Here is an 18,712-nt window from a genome sequence, read left to right on the forward strand (position 1 = left end):
TAGCCCGTTGAAACTAACCTGCCGAGGATTGCGAGGCCTGCGTAACGCGCCTGCGTAACGGGGTACTAACCCGTTAAAATTATCCTGCCGAGTATGACGAGGCCGCCTTTGACGAAGATAGGTTATCCTATCGAAACGTTGGCCAGCCTTTCTGAGGCACCTTATCCCTGTTTATAACTTTATATCGCGTGTGCTACTCAATCTGTCAGTCCCCTTTTGTGATTTTAACGCGATAGCGTTAGGGGCCCCGTGTCGCAGAAAATCCGGCGTCGGTGTCGGCGTGTATGTCGGTGTCCGTGGCGGAGAAAATAATTCCGAACCACCCCGACCGCGCAGGCCCTCCGCGTGGCGCAAGGTGTTAGTGAACAAAAATTTAATTTCTCACAGTGAAATCCGTCAGAAAAATGGTGAAGTACGACTTAACCACAGCTTACAGACATGGTGGCGTCGGACTGTAATTTGAATGTGCGAGAAAACGTAATTCTGTTACTAGGAAACTCAAACACAAACCCATTTTCCAGCATTTCTACTATACCAACAGCGGCGCGCTCGGGTAGGCTACTTGCGAAAATGCTATCCAGATGGCGCTCGCGTACTCGGCAGGTCAAATTGGGACTTGGCCGTGCCTAATGCGTTTTGGACACGCGCGTGCGTCGGGGCAATAGCAAACAATAATAAAATAAAAAGGTCCTAGGGCCTTCACATTTTAATATATGACGACCTATAGTGCCCCTAGCATTTCCCAGCAATTCATTTCTGTTTAAAAGTGAAGCTGACTTTAAGGGGATCGGTGTAAGCTTGGTCTTTGTAAGCTGGCTTTCCCACGTTATATGTTGCAGTGAAGCCTACTCAAAGAAAAATGCGATGTGAACGGGGCCCGACAACGCTATCGCGTTCCACTTTTTAAGGCGAAGTTTAAGCGTCCTCCATTTTCTTGGATCTCTAGTACCATTGTGCGGTGGGACAGCCGCAAAGCAGGTGAGTGATATTTGGTTTGACATTTTCTGTGCGATATAGTGGGCAGAATATGCCAGGCTCCTCTGGTGTGTCTGTGTTATGTCTGTGTTTTCTCCGGCGTCGACAGATGTGTTCCGTCTTCTGTAAGCCCGCCATTGCTCTGTAACGTTGGGGGTCAGTGCGAAGCCCGACCTGGTTTTATGCATTAAAACTTGGCGGGCACTGGGAAGGTATTCTGGTTGGGGAGATTCGAGAGTTATGGTTGTCTCCTCGAGCCTCTCCTTGCTCTGTACTCTTTCTTTCCAAATGTGGTTCTTGGGGTGTGCAGAGGGGTTGGGAAGGGATGTCGCAGCCGAGCATGGGAGATCAATACTCTCCCACCGCTGGTGGTCGGAGTGAGTCAGTTCGCACGCGGCCAGATGCGCCTCTCTGTTGCCCATGTTGTCCCTTGTGTAACCTGGGCTCCAATGGACGGTTACGTGTACTATCTTTAGTTCTTTGTATTTCTTAATATTCATGTAGCGGTTGTGAAGTTTGTGGATCTAGCCATTAGCGTCATCACTGCTTCCTGGCTGTCCGTGTGGACGGCGAGCTGTGGTGTTGCGGGCTGTCGATTGTTTCTATCACCTCCCGTATGGCTTCTAGCATAGAGTAACATACGGATTACAAGAGTGGCCACTCGAGCCTAAAAGCGGCCGAGCTACGCAGCTTCATGCCGCCCGCTAGAGGGCAATACAACACTGCCTGTCTCCAAGGGAACGCGCGTACTACTTATCTATTGTAGTAACTTTTCTATAGTGCACTATACGTCTACTTGTCTATGTGGCTGTAGACGTAGACGTTATCAACGGGATCAGCCAGCCGTGAGCGGTGGATGATAAGACTAGTATAAAGAATAACGCATCGCTACAAAATATCGGCCATGGTGTGATCAGGCAAGGCGACGCTACAAAAGATGTGCGATAACGTCTGCGTGGTCTTTGCTGGGTTCGCCTGCGAGAACGTGTCTGTCTGCTTGGCTGCTGCTTGGTAAGAAGGCCTTCATTACGTTCTTTTTTCCCTTCATTACTTTGCAAATTGCTTATGTATTTGTCACTTCAGCCGTAAGTTAAGATTTGTCGCATTGTGCTGTTCGGCGCAGAGAGCTTTTTGTGTTCTTCACTTCGCGCATGATGTTCGTGGATTGCTTCACATTATGTAAGAAACAGCAATTTGGAATGCTGCGCAGCACGTTTGCGAGAAAATCGTTTCTGGGCGCGAGAAAGTGAGTCGGCACACGCCGGTATACGTAGTCTGAATTTAATGCACGTGTGTTGCACTTGTGTGAAAGAATGCAGTTATGCTTAGGATCGTTATTCGTGGCGTGCGCAGATTGCTTGAAGCCTTTGTTACGAGCGCAATTAGAGAGAACTTGCGAATTGAGAAGAATGTTTGTAAGCTGTGGCTACGACGTATTCTGAATAAACACTCCTGCCTCAGTGGCGCATGCATGGCACCGAAGGTTACTTTTTTTTTTTAGCTGCGACAATTGCACGTGATGCTTTTCGCGAAAGGGCGATCTGAAGTGCGCAGGTGAAAATTTATCCGAAGGCGGGAGAGAAGACATACCAATACTTTTTTTTTTTTCAGGTCATGCCGACCATAGTGAAGTACTACGGGAATTACTGCTGTGTTGCGAGGTGCAGTAACAACGGCAGGACAGGAAGAGAGCGTGGTTGGCTGACAACTGCAGTGAGCAGCCTTCATTCCTTGTTTGCTATGCAGCCCGAAACTACCACTTAATAAGAAAAGTTAGGCTTCAAAGGACGAGCGTTGTTTTCCTCTTTAATGCTAATGCCATCTTCTGCAGTTTTACTGTTCTGTGGGGGTTTTCATAATATCGTCTGTTTATTCCTTTTGTGAAATTTATTCTCAACATGTGGCAGCTGTATTGGCATGTCTCTCATTGTGCCGTGTACCCATCTTTTTGTGCTTGCGTTCATCGAACGTTGCGAAAAAAAAAAAAGTGTACATGTGCTTACTGAGAATGACTGAAACATAAAGTTTCGTCTCTTCCAACACTTGTCATGTTTATTTAAAGTGCCTGCATAAACACACAGTGACATCGTGTGCTTGCTGCTCTGGCGGTACAGCTTACACGAAGCTACTCGATGCATGCAAGTAACGCTTAAAAAAATCAAAATATAGCCATAATATAGCCTCCGGGACGAGCACTCGGACGGAAGCAATCTTGGAGGCCGTGTACATATTCTAATCGCCAGAAGATAGCCTTCGAGATTAGTTTTCCTGCGGTCCCAATCTCTGAGTCTGCGTAGATTCCACACACCCGCTAGGTGCGCTGCGAACCAAAATCGGCCGCAGGGGCCTATGGAAGTGTCCTCTCTTATCCTTGTATGTTACTCTATGCTTCTAGCTCCAACTGGCCGATACTTGTATCTGGGTTGGAAGTATGGCTTTTGGCGACCGTATCTCCAGTGGTACGTGGCATTGTGGTAGGAGGTTGCCGTAAGATGCCTGCCCTGTGAGCCGTACAGCTGTGATGCGTCCGCATAGATGACGGGCCCATATATTCTTCGTTATGTATACTTTGGTTGGGCCCTAACAATCCTTTCTCTCCCGTGCTCGTTCCTCCGGCCGTCCGTTCTTCTGGGTAGTGGCTTCAACTCTGTGACCTACAACTCTTCCTATGGTGGGATGAAGCTGTCAAAAGGGGCAATGTCACTCCTATATGTCCCAAGCCTCTCCATGATGAGAGAGCCTATTTGGGAGTATTTCAGGTGCGCACAAAGTTCACTTCGGGTTGGTGTAGGATGTTCCTGATCATGGGTATTTATGAGTACGGGAGCAGTTCGCTTGTACGGGTGTGTTTGGGAAGCTCGTTGATGTCCCTCAAGGCTTCGTTGTTTAAGGTCTCTAATTGCTTCATATTTCGTTCAGTGAGCTTGTGGCTATTTGCTCCGTATATGATCTTGGAGACGAGGGTTTCCTATACGAGGCGCCTTTCAATGTCGGTTCCAGCTCCCCACATTTTGTGGTAGATAGGCTTTATTAAGTGGATTAATTTTCCCTCTGTTCTAATTAAGGTCATTCATCCATGTATACACGTTCCATTTCTCATTGATGGGAATACTGATGTATCCTGCTGACTCTTTCCGTAAAAATATGAGCGATGATGTTCACTTGTCAGCATCTCCTACGTCGGCCTATTTAAACACCTCGTCATCACTGAAAAAGAGCACCACAAGCCATTTACTTCCAAAATAATGATTAACTTACCGCATGCGCATATTCAATCAAAGTATATTGGAATCGAGTGGAGCTCGTTGTAACCACGGCTGTAAGTGCGGATGCATTCCGCTTTCTGATAGCTGGTCATGTTGCTGCGGTTTTCGTGGACCTGCCGATTTGCCACGAGTCCGCGATATAGTGTTTTATAACCATCTTACCTTCTATGTTCCTACAAACACATTCTTTGACTTATGAGATTCAGTTGGTAGTCAGCGCCGGTGTTTGTAGTCCTTTCCTTTAACCGCACACCTATTCTTTCCTTTAGGCGCGCTTTGAATCTTAGCGCAGCTTTTACGTCATGAATTTCGACCAGCTCATCCAAAACCCTATCCTGATTCTTGTCTACGCTTCTAATTTAAAATTTCCTTTAGATATTGACACGGAACAGCCGCCAGTGTGGCTGCACTGAGGAGAAGGAAGACGATGTGTTCCCGCTTGATATAGCGTCGCCATTTTGGCCTCCGTTAGCTTCCCTGTAAATAAATTGTAAATAACCTTGGGCATCGGCTACACATAACAATATTCCGTAATAGATTGATCTGACAATGCGCTTAGTCATTTATAGCTCGGAAATTTCTTCCTATATATAGAGCCGTATTCGATATAGAGGCGCTTGTGCCTAGAAATCCCGACAAGCGCTGCAACACGGCCCATGTTGAAAATATTTTAAAGGTATATTTAATGGAAATATTTAGTTAAACGATATTATTAAATTGACCTTCTGCAATATGTGCTGTCCAAATTCACGCCTCAGCGACGGTTCCAACAGACGCTAATCTTGAAGGCCTATGCTTTTGCGAATTGTATGCGCCGGAAGTGGTTGCAGATCCGGAAACACATCATGACGGCAGTGTTTTAGACACCACCTATAGCAAAATGAGCGCTCTTACTACCCTTGACGGAGCTTGAGAAAACCAACAAGACGACATAGACAGTTGGCGACGGCCGCCCTGAAGAGCACTACAAATCGCCTGACGTCATAAATTTTGAAGAGCGGGTACTCGCGGATATTTTTGCTTTATCGTAAAGGAGTGACTACATTCCTTTTCCAAGAATTTTCACAAAGTAGCAAGTTTCGATAACCTTCCTGCGTAAAATGCACTAATGAGACAATATACTTCCGGTTTTTTAAGAATACATTGTTCTCACAGTACCCTACATTGTATAACCAGATATATAATGCTCCGTTAGAGTACCTTTCAGTTCATTCGTGGCCCATTATAGCCGTCGTTGGTCCTTACATGAATGGCAGTGTAGCCAATAATATGTGAGATCGTGCGCGAAGTTTTGTATTGAAGATATCGCGTACGGCAAGAATTGTTCGTGTGCGCTATCTCTGAAGCGAAATAAGCCAATAATATTGCTGCGTTAGGGCCATCTCTGCTCTTTCTCTTGTTTCACTTACACCGTCTCACTGTGCTATGTTCCTAATAAAGTAATGCCGAGTCTTAACAATTGTCGAATAAATACATATGCATATGACTGTAAACCACTACTGACCGTGAGTAAAAAGCGCTTAGTGGTCAGCGAAGCAGTCTCTGCACGCACGTAAGTATTTCACTTGATCGACTGTGCGAATTTTTTTTCGTTACTGTTATTCTTGCAAGCATGATGCTATTGTCCGCGTACCCATGCGAATACCGTTTTTTTTTTTTACGTTCTTACTTGCGCGGACTCATTTAGCGCATTTCTACGCCACGCACAGTTAGCGCATTACGGTTCCCGAACTCTAACACTGGCGCTAGGCCGCACTGATGAGGTTGACACGTTCGTTTTTGCATCCTCTTGCTGCCCAAGCACATGGACAACGCTCAAAGATGGGTGAGCTCGATGCAACACCACACTGTTGAAGTTAATTACCTTTATGGGCAGGGCCGCGTAGGGTGCATGTGACCGCAGAGACAATGTTTTGGTGGACACAGGGTTCTCATACATCTTTCATAGGACACGATTTTTCCAGATCGTTGCGAAGTGTATTTACCGACTAGTTCTCTTGCAGAGTGCTCCAATTTGTCTTATACTGGTGTCACACGGACACTTTTTGATAGCGATCGAGACCGATATGGATCGGAATGTTCGACCGCGATTGGCTCCCTTCCGCACATTGAGCAAAGAAGCCAATCGCGACCAAGAAATTCGACCCATATCGGGCTCGATCTCGATCAAAAGTGCGGCGTGTGACCCCCGTATTAGGCACTGGAATGAAGTCGTGTTTGAAAGAATAACAAATGTAGCCTCTGCCACTGCATACGAGAAAACATTGCATCGAAGAGCTGACAATTCTCGCAACCTGTTGGGAAATGTGCCGAAAAGAGTTTACCAAAATGCGTTATTTTACTGATGTGTGCATTGGTTCACATTAGACTGAAATGCCAAGTCTTCAGGTGATGCAGGAAACCGGCGAAGCGTGAACATACACGTCGCGGCAGTGGTCTCGCGGAGTGCTGTGTTGTGGACACACTTAGTCCCCAAAATCGTTATTTTCCGCTGGTTGTTTGTGCACCCATAAACTGCACAGTGCTGGCCTGTAGCCTTTTGATGAGTATATATGCCATTATTTACGAGCGTAAGTCATTCGTGACAAAAATAAACCGAAACATCGAAGGAAAGCTACCACTCCGCAATGCAAGCGCAAGGCAAGCTCACAGTCCAGACCGAGCAGGCAACACTGACACATACTCTCCACGCCAGACCGTCAGGAGCGCCCTCGTGAAAACGTCTATAGCAAAATGAGCGCTCTTACCCTGACGGGAGGCTTGAGAAAAAACACAAGAACGACAGACAGGTGGCGATGCCGCCCTGAAGTCGCCGCACTACATCGCCGCGACGTCATAAATTTGGACAGCGGGTACTCGCGTACAGTTGTTTCTTTATCGGTAAGGAATGACTACATTCCATTCCAAAGAAGTTCACAAAGTAGCAAGTTTAGATAACCTTTCCTGCGTCAAAATGCACTAAATGAGACAACATGCTTCGTTTTTTAGAGAATACAGTGTTCTCAAAGGATACCCTAGATGTATAACCAGATTTATAATTGCTCCTTAGAGTCCCTTTGAGTTATCGTGGCCCATTATAAGGCCGTCGTGGTCCTTACATGCATGGCAGTGTAAGCCAATATAAGGTGATGTAGCCAATGTGCCTCCGCTGACTTAGTCTCCAGTGCTTCTATGGTTGCGAAGTGCTTAAATTTGGGTTATTACGGTATACATAGATATATCTACTTGTAGGAGTGAGTTTCAGCGCTGCTCTGAGCTGAAACACGAGCTACACGGTCGGTGTTGCCGACCACGAAGCTCGGCCTTCCAGCCTATATGCACGACGGAGGAAGAGAGCTGTGAGCGCGGTTCTGGCATGGCCGTAAATCTTGCCTGACGACACGGACGCGCGAAGTGCATGCCGGTTTGACAGCAGCGACAAGCCAACGCGAAAGAAAAATAAAGAAAGAAAGAAGGAAAGAAAGAAAGAAAGAGAGAAAGAAAGGAAAGAAAATGAGATCACTCCTCGCGACACTGGCGTTCATGGTGGCGCATTTTCCCATGGTGTCGCTTACGGAACTGCAGCGTTGATGAAACGTGACTAGAACGTCGGTCGGTTCTTCATGTGTGACCAAGGTGCAGTTCGTGCCGGCGCAGGGTCGCACGTGTTGCAGAGACCGTTTTGAGATACAGAAGTGACACTCACGCGCCTGTCGTCGTATGCTGGCCGGACGTTCTATTTAATTTGAAATGAAAATTCCATCTAAGACTGCGAAGTGTAGTTCCAACAGCCTGTATGCATTTGTTCTACCAAACTGCGGCAATCACGACGTAGTGGTGACTGCACGAATTTCACTGTATTTTTTTTTTTTTTTTGCGTATGCGGCTGCATTTCACGCAGCATCAGAACGCAGAACTTGCAGAGTAGATGCATAGTTTACTTTAAATGCTATGTTATCCGCCCCTCCCTTATTTATGTAATTATACAGACCTTATTTACATTATTATATTAATTAACTCGAGCCGGAAACTGACAGACGGGGAGGTCAAGGGGCGTGAGTAAAAGAATTTCAAAAGTTGCATGATGTGTGGGTATTCATGTTTTGTTTCAGCCGTTCTTCCTTGTATCCGAAGAGGCATACCGGGCTTTCACACACGATATTGATCCATTTCCTAATCCAGAAGCTGAGTTTGCCAACCTAGTTTACATGAAATTTTTTTCTTGAAAGAAACTTTTCCCTGGAAACAAAGCTTTCTCTGCATTTGTTCGCGATAAAAAAAATATGGCTCTTTAGATGAAAGAATGGAGGTCCAACTTCGCTTCTCAAATTTTGCGTACTTGTGACGCCACAGATTTCGTGGTACTTCGGCGTATTTGGGTCATTTTCGTACACGTCTGTGTAATTCGATACGCCAAGTATTTGCAAGTAGCCGCCATATATCTTCAGATATGTCTTCAGAAATGTTTGAGAAATATGGTCAACCAATGTGGTTGAATATATTAATTTAGTGTCCTTTTAACGCGAAATGAAGCGCTCATGCATATTACATGTACTATACATGTATGACCGTGGTCACAGGCTTATGGTGAACGGCGTCTGCGAAAGGATATAATTTCCTCGCCGCCTTTGCTTACAGCATGGAACTGGCGATATAACTGTGATTAATGGCGTTCAAAGAGACTACTCTAATGCACTGCATCGTTAATTTAATGCAATAGCTGTTTGTTTCATCTATTCTTACAGAATGCCGCGTTGGACCGTAGCATGTGAACGTATAATGTACAATCAGTGTTGTCATTTTAGCGATCTTGTCGCTAGATTTAGCGACATTATTGTATGTTTACAGCAAATTTTTTATTTAGCTACCGGCGGCCTTTTTTTTTACTGACGTGACAGTCTAATTGGCGACATTGTAACAACTTTCGAAAGTAGCCTAGGTTTTCGAAACTAGCCTTCTAGAACGCACTTTATTATTCAAAAGCTACATGTAAGTGGCCGAAATAAGCTATACCATGCATGTATTATGAAGGAATGCTTGACTTCACGTCGGTATGTAAGACCACCATAACAACGATGGTCGTTACATTTCTTAACAGGACTATAGCCTACACAGGATTCGCAGCGCACCCACAAAATGCATGTGCACTTTTTACAGCGAAATCTGTATATGGCTAGGCGAAACGAAAAACCGCTCACCACATGTTTCGATAAACATCTCCATTGGCTGCGCCGTCAGTTTCGTCGTTCTCTACGTCGCACCAATGCGCGCGCGCCATTGGCAGCGCCGTTAGTGACGTCGTTCTCTGCGTCGTACCCAAGCACGCGCTCTGCCCGCAACGCCGCCTCCTCGGCTCGCCGTTGTCGCATGCGTTCGATATCTCGAGTTAGCTCGGCGTCGTGGCTAGCAGGATCCGCCCGCCATTGGCGCTTGCGTTCCACTTCGCGATTTCAACGTGGACGTTTCGTCGCAGCCGAAGCCAAAGTGCCGCTCGAGAAACTCCCGCTGAAAGCGGGCGTTGGCCCCGGCGAACGCGTTCCCGCCATTGCCACGTTGACGCTGCTCTGCCCGCAACGTCGCCTCCTCGGCTCGCCGTTGTCGCATGAGTTCGATATCTCGAGTTAGCTCGGCGTCGTGGTTAGCGGCATCCGCCGCCATTGGCGCTTGCGTTCCACTAGAAACACAAACATGTAACCAATAATTGAGAAACGCTTCAATACCGCGTCGGGATTAACCCACTGCTAAACGCCGGGTCCGCACGTTTCAGCTTCGCTGGTTAACCATCTGTACGGAGTGCAGATTCATTTAATTCATTTTAATTCATTTCATCCTAATAATTTTCATTTCATTTCTTTCACTGAGTACGTTTGATTGGTGGGAATTTGCAAGAGTTGCAGTGAATAAATTTATCAAAACCTGTTGCACTAAATTTTATGGGGATATTAGAACGCAGCAGGCCAGTCAGCCTCTAGAGTCTGTAAAGGAGTACGTTTACCTAGGTCAATTACTCACAGTGGACCCTGATCACGAGTAAGAAATTTACAGAAGAATAAAATTGGGTTGGAGTGCATACGACAGGCATTGCCAAATCCTGACTGGGAGCTTACCACTGTCGCTGAAAAGAAAAGTGTACAATCATTGCATTTTAACGGTGCTAACATATGAGGCAGAAACTTGGAGGTTAACAAAGAAGTTCGAGAACAAGTTAAGGACCGCACAAAGAGCGATGGAACGAAAAATCTTAGGAGTAACGTTAAGAGACAGGAAGAGAGCGGTGTGGATCAGAGAACAAACGGGGATAGCCGATATTCTAGTTGACATTAAGCGCAAGAAATGGAGCTGGACAGGCCATGTAATGCGTAGGATGGATAACAGGTGGACCATTAGGGTTACAGAATGGATACCAAGAGAAGGGAAGCGCAGTAGAGGTCGGCAGAAAACCAGATGGGATGATGAAGTTAAGAAATTTGCAGGCGCAAGTTGGAATACGCTAGCGCAAGACAGGGGTAATTGGAGATCGCAGGGAGAGGCCTTCGTCCTGCAGTGGACATAATATATAGGCTCATGATGATGATGATGATGAGGCGAATAATAAGACTGATCGACAGTAGAAAGGCGTAGATATTGGAGCGGCTGGGCTCATTCAAGCGCATCTCATGGCTTTTAGACAAATCAACACTACGTACGCGGAGTTTTATGGTATATCAAGGGGTGGAAGCGTAGTATTTGACCTGCTTAAAGGTAAGGTAATTGTCATCGCCGTGTTAACACGCTACCAATGGCGTGTCGCAGAATTTGGCTCTCCTTTTAAAAGCTCAGAGACCTAGAAAATATGCAGAGATAATGTGGGCCACGTGCCTTTGCGTGCTAGCAAGACTAGACTATACTTGTATTCCTTTTAATCGTGCTGCATTTGTAAAATCACATTATCAAGGTAAACGCCGAAATTCAGCTGTAATCACCTGTTGTTATGTAAGTACGTATATTATCTAAGTGAAAGCACACTACCCACTGATTTACGTCACGTTAGCTTGTATTATGTGTTCCCAAAACGCCTACGACACTTTAAATTTACTCAAAAGCTTTAGCGAAAATTTTAGCGACGTTGCTGGAAAACTTAGCTGAAATTTAGCGACATTTCTTGTATGTTTAGCAACAAATGTTTCTTTTTAGCGACCGGTGACTTTTCTTACTGACGTGACAGAATAATTGGCGACATTTTAGCAACTTCGAAGTTAGAGTAGGTTTTCGAAACTAGCCTTCTAGAACGCACTTTATTATTCGAAAGCTGCATGTAAGCGGTAATTCAGCGGAAATTTAGCGACATTTATCTCCCACTTGAGCGACGTGTCTAAAAAAAAAATTATGGCAACAATGTGTTTATGGCGAGCCGTCAGCGTCTGTGTCAGCGTCTCGACGACGACGACGACGATGTTGCCCCTCGGCTGCTCCGCACGTGCGAGCTGAGCACGAGGTAGAACGCGACAAGATGCCAAGAAGTACGGCGGCAAGAGCAACAGCGTCTGTGAGGGGCATATAATAAATGTGGGCAACCAAACGCATCACGTCTTCCCACAAGTGGTGACCCGGACGTGATGAAGATATCTCCTTGATTAAGGTTAATAAAAGTTAATATATATATATATATATATATATATATATATATATATATATTAAGTACAAACAGAATTTTGACGCATGGAAAACAATGAATAAGAATGCAAAAATGAAACAACTCCCGTCATGATCTTGTCATGACACGGTGCGGTGTTATGAAGGCCATCGGTTTTGTCATGCCATCGTAATTATGTCGCGATCGTCGTCGAACGTCGTTGAATACAGTTAGGGGACAAACCGTAGCATTGCAGGAGTTTCGCACGAAATAGGAAGCGTTGGTAGCTGCTGTCGGTAACTAACTTCTGTACGAAAAAAGTCCGAAAGAAAGTCCGTACGAAAAAGTCCGTACGAAAAAAGTCAGTAGGATAATCGTCGAAGCCTGTTAATTTTCTAAAGCTCGGAGAACTTGCAGATGGTTTCTTTTTCCAACATAGCATTTCTTAGCCGCTTAAGCAGAAGGTTGTGGCGGTCGCCCAGCGTTTGGTTGACCCTTCCTATAGTGGTCAACGTTTTTATTTGTATGTTCAGTGCTATAAAAATATAATGTGGATGTCTCGGCCAGAGGAGCTTTGAAGAAACACTATTGAACATTAAATTCGAGGGTTTTACGTGCCAAAACCACTATATGCTTATGAGGCACACCGTATATTGGGGGACTTTGGATTAATTTTCACCACCCGGGGTTCTTTAACGTACACTGAAATCTGACTATACGAGCGTTCTCGCATTTCGCCCCCATCGAAATGCGGCTGCAGCGGGCAGGATCGAACCGCGACCTCGAGCCTAGCAGCGCTACGCCGTAGCCACTAAGCTACCGCGGGGTTAAAAGGAAGCACCATGAGTTATACAGAAATTTTGCTGATTAAGACTAGGGATCGCCTTCGAGAACGCATAATTTTTTTAATTGTTTGAAGGAAACATGGTTTCATATGCAACACTTGTGGACGAAGAACGTATCTTGTACCTTACGGATATATATATATATATATATATATATATATATATATATATATATATATATACATACATACATACATACATACATACATACATACATACATACATACATACATACATACATTATGTATATTTTACAACAAATATACGGGCAGTTTTCCTTGACTCAGGACAGAAAGAAAAGCATGTCACTCGTAATACTCAGATAATTTATGCATCTTCGTTATTCTCGGAACAGACACTGATGTTCAACATGACAATTCGACATTTAGTTAACCAGATTGCGCTGTACTATTCCGTCACTAAGTTTTGCTTACACACAGATCTGGTTTGGTGCTATCTCTTCTATGCTATACCATGTGTCCCATGTAACTTGTGCCAAAATTAAAAAAAAAACGCTAGCGCCACGTAGCTGAACAGAACCAAGGTAACGTTGTTTGCCGTCGCTTGGAGCAAGTCAGACTATTTTGTATACTTCACCTAATTACATAATTATAGTTAATATTAATAATCAATTGTTCAAATGTTATATTCAGAGCCGAAGTCATGAAAAATTCTCGATCCATCTTTCTGTTGCTCAATACGTGTTACATAAACTTTTTTCCAAGCCTGAAAGAAAGCCCGCGAAATACGAGTGAGTGCCACGCGACTAGTCGCGGTGAAACCCCCAGTATATGCGATGAACAGGAATGGATGGATCACTTTTTCTTATTCGGCCGAATAAGAAAAGTGATATGTGGTGCTGTTTTCTTTCTTGGGGCTTCGATACTGGGTTACATCCATGGGACCATTTGCCGACCCATATATAGGATTGCTTCTTTTTTTCTATTTTATTGACTCTCTGTAATATACCGAAACGACGATTTATTCCTTATTCTTAAATGATACAACTCCAATTCTTAAAACAGGAACTCAAAATATTGTGTTCAAAATTTTTGAAATACCCTTTCTCGCATTCACTTTTTGCTTTTCCTTCGTTTATTTTTTCAATCTTCCTCAGCGCTTAGTTCTCTGTTACTCAATCCTTTATTTCACATATGATGGGTATTATTTTTTTTGTATGTTCATAAATTGTTTTACTTTCTACCATCGGATCCTTGGCGGTCGCGTTATGCTATTTTCGAGGACGTAACCAGCCTGATCATCAACAGATTATCCGCGCTATCGTAAGTCGTTTGCAGAGCCGGCTATTCACGAACAGAAGTCATTGAGAACCTGGCCTAGGGGCAAGTGTTGCGAGTGTTTTTGAAGATAACTGGCTCGTGACTTTGAAGGCAACTAACTGGTCTGTGACTGATAGGTTAACAATTGCATCCGTGAGTCACTGCGCTCACTGAAGCTATATTTCTATACCTCCTATTCTCATGCTGTTTTCGTTAGAAGAGGCTATCAGAATGACCAGCTGGGTGTTTCATATTCAGCTGACTGCTCGCTTGTAAGAAAAAGAAAAGTGAGCTCGCGTGCTTGTTTCTGCGCTCTCAGCGTCTACTTATAGGTTCGCCTTGAACACAGACACCGCTTACACTTCGACGATCCGGGCGGTAGACACATCGAAGTAGACGCCAAATCACCATTTATACAAACTTAAGCCGTGGAGCATGTGCATTAACGAAGTATATACTATTTGTCGCGAAGTTTTCCAGACAAAATCTCTCACAATCCGAGTGGACATGAATCCTAGTCTCGTCGCTTTGATCCCCGGCACTTGGATGATCTAAAAGGCATAATTTATTGAGAGAGTGGCAGAAAGGTCAGCCTGAATTATAGCTTGCTCTATCCCGCTACCCTGCACTGGGAGAGCAGGACGGGGAAGGCAAGAAGCCAGGAGTCATGATGACAAAGAACAGGAAGCGCTTACTACAGTACACGACCCCTTTCCATTGTTCGGAAAGAGCAAGAAGAGGTCAAGTCCTCTGTTTTTCTCCATTTCACACAAGTAGATCAAGCCAGCAAACATAGCGCCTTCGCGCGGATGTATGTCCAATCCGAGCACGAATCTGGGAGCATTTGCGATGTATAGAAACCAAGAAAGCGAAATAATTACACTCCGTGGGGCCATATAGCTTTATTTATTATATACGTTCAGAGTTCTTTACAAACCTTTTTCTTTGTGCACTTCTCCTAGTCTATGCAAACTTTAAACATCTGTGGCTCGGCTCTCATCACTGGTAGGCGGCCCATGCCCTCGCAAGAATCTCCATTGCCTTGGCCAGACATTCGTCTTGTGGCGATGAGATCGAACTCGGTCGGTGCAGCGGCTGCTTGTGCTGCGGCCGCTGGTGCTGTTGCTGGTAAGGTCCTCTGTGGTCTGCAGTTCGCTGCCCAACTGGAATGGACATCTCGCCCACCGCCTCGTACAGGCCTATGAAGCTGGCGTGACACTTGACCTGCCCAGCGGCTCCTCTTGCATCGTGTTGGCTGACCGGGAAGGTCGTAACGAGCGTCGCCGTCTGGAAGCCGTCCCGGTGGGTGTCGACGCTCGCTCTGACGTCGGCGTCGATCAAGAGGCGGTCGTTGACGTACACGGTGAGCTTGGGAGCTGGTCTCGATCGGCTGGAGGTGCAGTTGAGGCGCACATTGTCTCCCACCTGGTAGGTCTCCCTGTCGTATGTGATCTGTGGTCTCATATCTCGTTGTTCTGCGAGCGAAAGATTGGGATAAGGCGCAAAGGATAACTTTTTGGTGTGTGACAAGAGCATTGACAGAGTTTGGCCCAAATGCGATAATGCACCCATCCTTGCATGCAGGGATTGCTGTTTTGCGTGTGAAAATATGAAAGAAAATGGTGGGTAGGGGTGGTGGGGGACAAAGAAAAGATAGACGAAACAACTCAAGGTGCAACTCAAGGTGAACGGCTCACGATACCGCTGGACGACGACGACGATGACGACATCACCAGCACCACCACCAGCACCACCACCCAATAACAACACACACACAACACACACCACACACACACACACACACACACACACACACACACCACACACGCACGCACGCACGCACGCACGCACGCACGCACGCACGCACGCACAAAAATTATTCATTTTTCACGGTCACCTTGTGCCATCTGGTAACACCTTGCGCAATGCCAAATGAAGCTAGGCAGCGAGTTATCCGCAAAACGGTTCGCATAACATCGATTCCCACAGTGCGTGGGATTTGCATAATCTTTTATTTGATGAAGAAAATGGGATCATAGCTTCTGTCTGAGACTGCCTGGAAAGAAAACTCCTAGGGAAAAAAAATGTGACCACTTGGGTAACGCGCATACGCACCTAATACCACGAGCATTTTTTCGTCCTGGACTGTTAGAAAGGGCGGAGCATCGGAGCTGGCTTCACAACGGTAAGTGCCAGCGCTCAGGGCACTCAGGTTCTTCAGGTACAGTGACGAATAATTGGTCTGCAGCATCTGCGGTGGGGAGAGAGAAGAAAGAAGTGCTCGGGCTCAAGTACACAAATGAATCGGCGGTAAAGTAAATTTCTCTGCCGTGGTATGGCGGGACAAGCGAAGAACAAGAATTGGATGCAAAGAATGGAAACAAAAAGGACCATTGAGATTTACAAGAATGAGAAGAAAGAAATTAGAAGGGAAAGCCTGTACGTTAACACGAAGGGAAGTGCCTTGCTATTTCAGGCTCGAGCTGGTTGCGTAAGGACAAAAACATACCGAAGCAAATATTCGATCGCAACAAGTTGAGGCATGTGTATGCTGCAGCAAAAATCCGGAGACCACTCAGGACATCCTAATGGAATGTGGAGGGATTCACCCGGCGACAACCGTAGGTAACGTACGCCTTCCAGAAGCGCTTGGACTTTAAAATGGACCGAACATCAACCGATCAGCAGTCGAGATAATAAGCAAGAGATGTTTAGAGTATTGGTAGAAAAAAAGTCGGGAAAAATGGATATGATCGGATCTGTTACAAGCATAGGTAGCGGTACAAGGTAGACATAGACGTTTTGAAGAAAAGAGACGATTAAGGAGATATATACAAAAATTCTAGAATGAAATACATGTATAGCATACTTGATTAAATCAAGCAGGCTAGGAGACTATTCGTCCCCGCCCCGTTTCAAGGAGGATGTCAATAAATAATAATAATAATAATAATAATAATAATAATAATAATAATAATAATAATAATAATAATAATAATAATAATAATAATAATAATAATAATAATCATCATCATCATCGTCAAGACGCGGAATCGAAGTGGAGCAATCTTCAAACTTGAGAACAAAGATCTGATGTGCGCACACGACGTGACGAATAAATTCACACACATGACGACTGCAAAGAGCGGAAGGAAAATACAGCGTACGAGCAAAAAATAAATAAAAAAACAAATAAAGTAAGATGGGCCTTCCTAATTCCTGTGTGTTGTGTTCTGTACTGGGACGCGTACAAACCTTCTCAAATGTTTCTAGGCCACATACGTAGTGAACCTCGAACTGCTGCTTCGCCCTCTTTGTGATGCTCAGTACTCCGGGCACTCAGAACTCGCGCAGCGCGATGGGAAGTTTTTCTGAATCTTCCCAACATACTACAGCAACAGCTAGCTGTTTATGCCGTGTTCTCGTGTTTTCTTGAACAGCGTAAATGCGGTTGCGAACACGGTATCAGCTGTACTGTGAAGAAAATTTAGCCCAGGACCAGGACTTGAAGCGGAGTTTGTTGCTTGTAAGAAAAGTGTTCTATCGTGAAGCTAATCATGCAGCTCGTTAGGCGCAGCACAAATCACTACATTTAACTGCGACATCGCCTCCGAAATCTCTGTTGCGGCACGTTGTTGAAGTCTCGAAGGTCCACGCCTGCGCTTATGGGTCGCGCCGCGCTCGCTAGGTGTCACTATGATGCTGAATGTCTGATGGCCAAGTCGAAAAGTGCTGAAGCCGCGTCGGCGACGCGATTTCGTCATGACCTTTACAAATGAAGGAATCGGTAAAAAAGACGAGGCCCCGTGAAAGAAATGCAAGATCACGCCGTCCAATGTGTGTACTGTGTTAAGTAAGAGTGTGCTGAACTGGGCTGATTGGTACAATGTTTAGAAGTAAAGGCGACAGACACAGCGCTGACAATAGTGGCTTGAGATGATTTTGTCTTTTTTTTTTTGTTCGCTGCGCAGATTCTCGTTCCGACATGTTGCCGTTAAAGTGCAATAAACACTGGTTGTTAGTCAGCGCTGTGTCTGTCGTCTTTACTTCGTTCTGTCTCAAGCGCTGTTCGGTTATCTGCTATGTTAATCGTTTGCGCAGGTCTTTCACGTGAATTACCCTGGGTGTGTTAGCCAGCGCCACCACTCACAAACCATAGGGCGGATGTGGAACATCCTTTCTGCCGCAGGCGTCACGAGCACGTGATCTTTTTGGGTGATGGCAGCTGGTCAATAAACCCACATATGCTACCTGAAGGCCCAGGGTTAGTTCTAGTTGTAATACATAAATACCTCAGAAAGTGGATGGGAAAACGGCTCCGCGGTAGCTCAATGGTGAGAGCATCGCACGCGTAATGCGAAGACGTGGGTTAGTTCCCCACCTGCGGACAGTTATTTTTTCATCCATTTTCATTTCCATTAATTTATAATGTCTTTAATTTAATTAGTAAGTACAAGTAGTTTCCCCTGTGTTGTCCTTGGTGTCATTATTTGTTGGCTTCTTATGATATGCTTATATGTGTATGCATACAAATAGATATAAAGATGGATGGATAGAGAGAGAGAGATTGCCACGGAAAGGGTAACTCGCCTTCTCGCAGCATTGCTTTACAGTTGATTTTCATCTAACTCGGCACCTGAGAGACGTTTTAAAAAGATTCTGTATACGACGCTCCCTGGACGGTTCAATACAACTTCTGGTGTCCAAAATTTTGGACAAGTTCTGGTGTGGAACTCTTCCTAAGTAATTGGATGA

The 18,712-nt window shown here is 45.2% G+C and overlaps 1 protein-coding gene across 1 annotated transcript in view; it reads right to left on the reverse strand.

Moving 5' to 3' along the window:
- Positions 1–18,712, reverse strand: part of LOC125939641 (uncharacterized) — a 46,057-nt gene that overhangs the window by 9,606 nt on the left and 17,739 nt on the right. The window contains exon 7 of the mRNA XM_049666414.1: positions 14,960–15,382. Coding sequence (XP_049522371.1) covers positions 14,960–15,382 — 423 coding nt within the window. The remainder of the gene's footprint in view (positions 1–14,959; positions 15,383–18,712) is intronic.

This window comes from Dermacentor silvarum, chromosome 4 (assembly GCF_013339745.2).
Source record: "Dermacentor silvarum isolate Dsil-2018 chromosome 4, BIME_Dsil_1.4, whole genome shotgun sequence".
NCBI lineage: Eukaryota > Metazoa > Arthropoda > Arachnida > Ixodida > Ixodidae > Dermacentor > Dermacentor silvarum.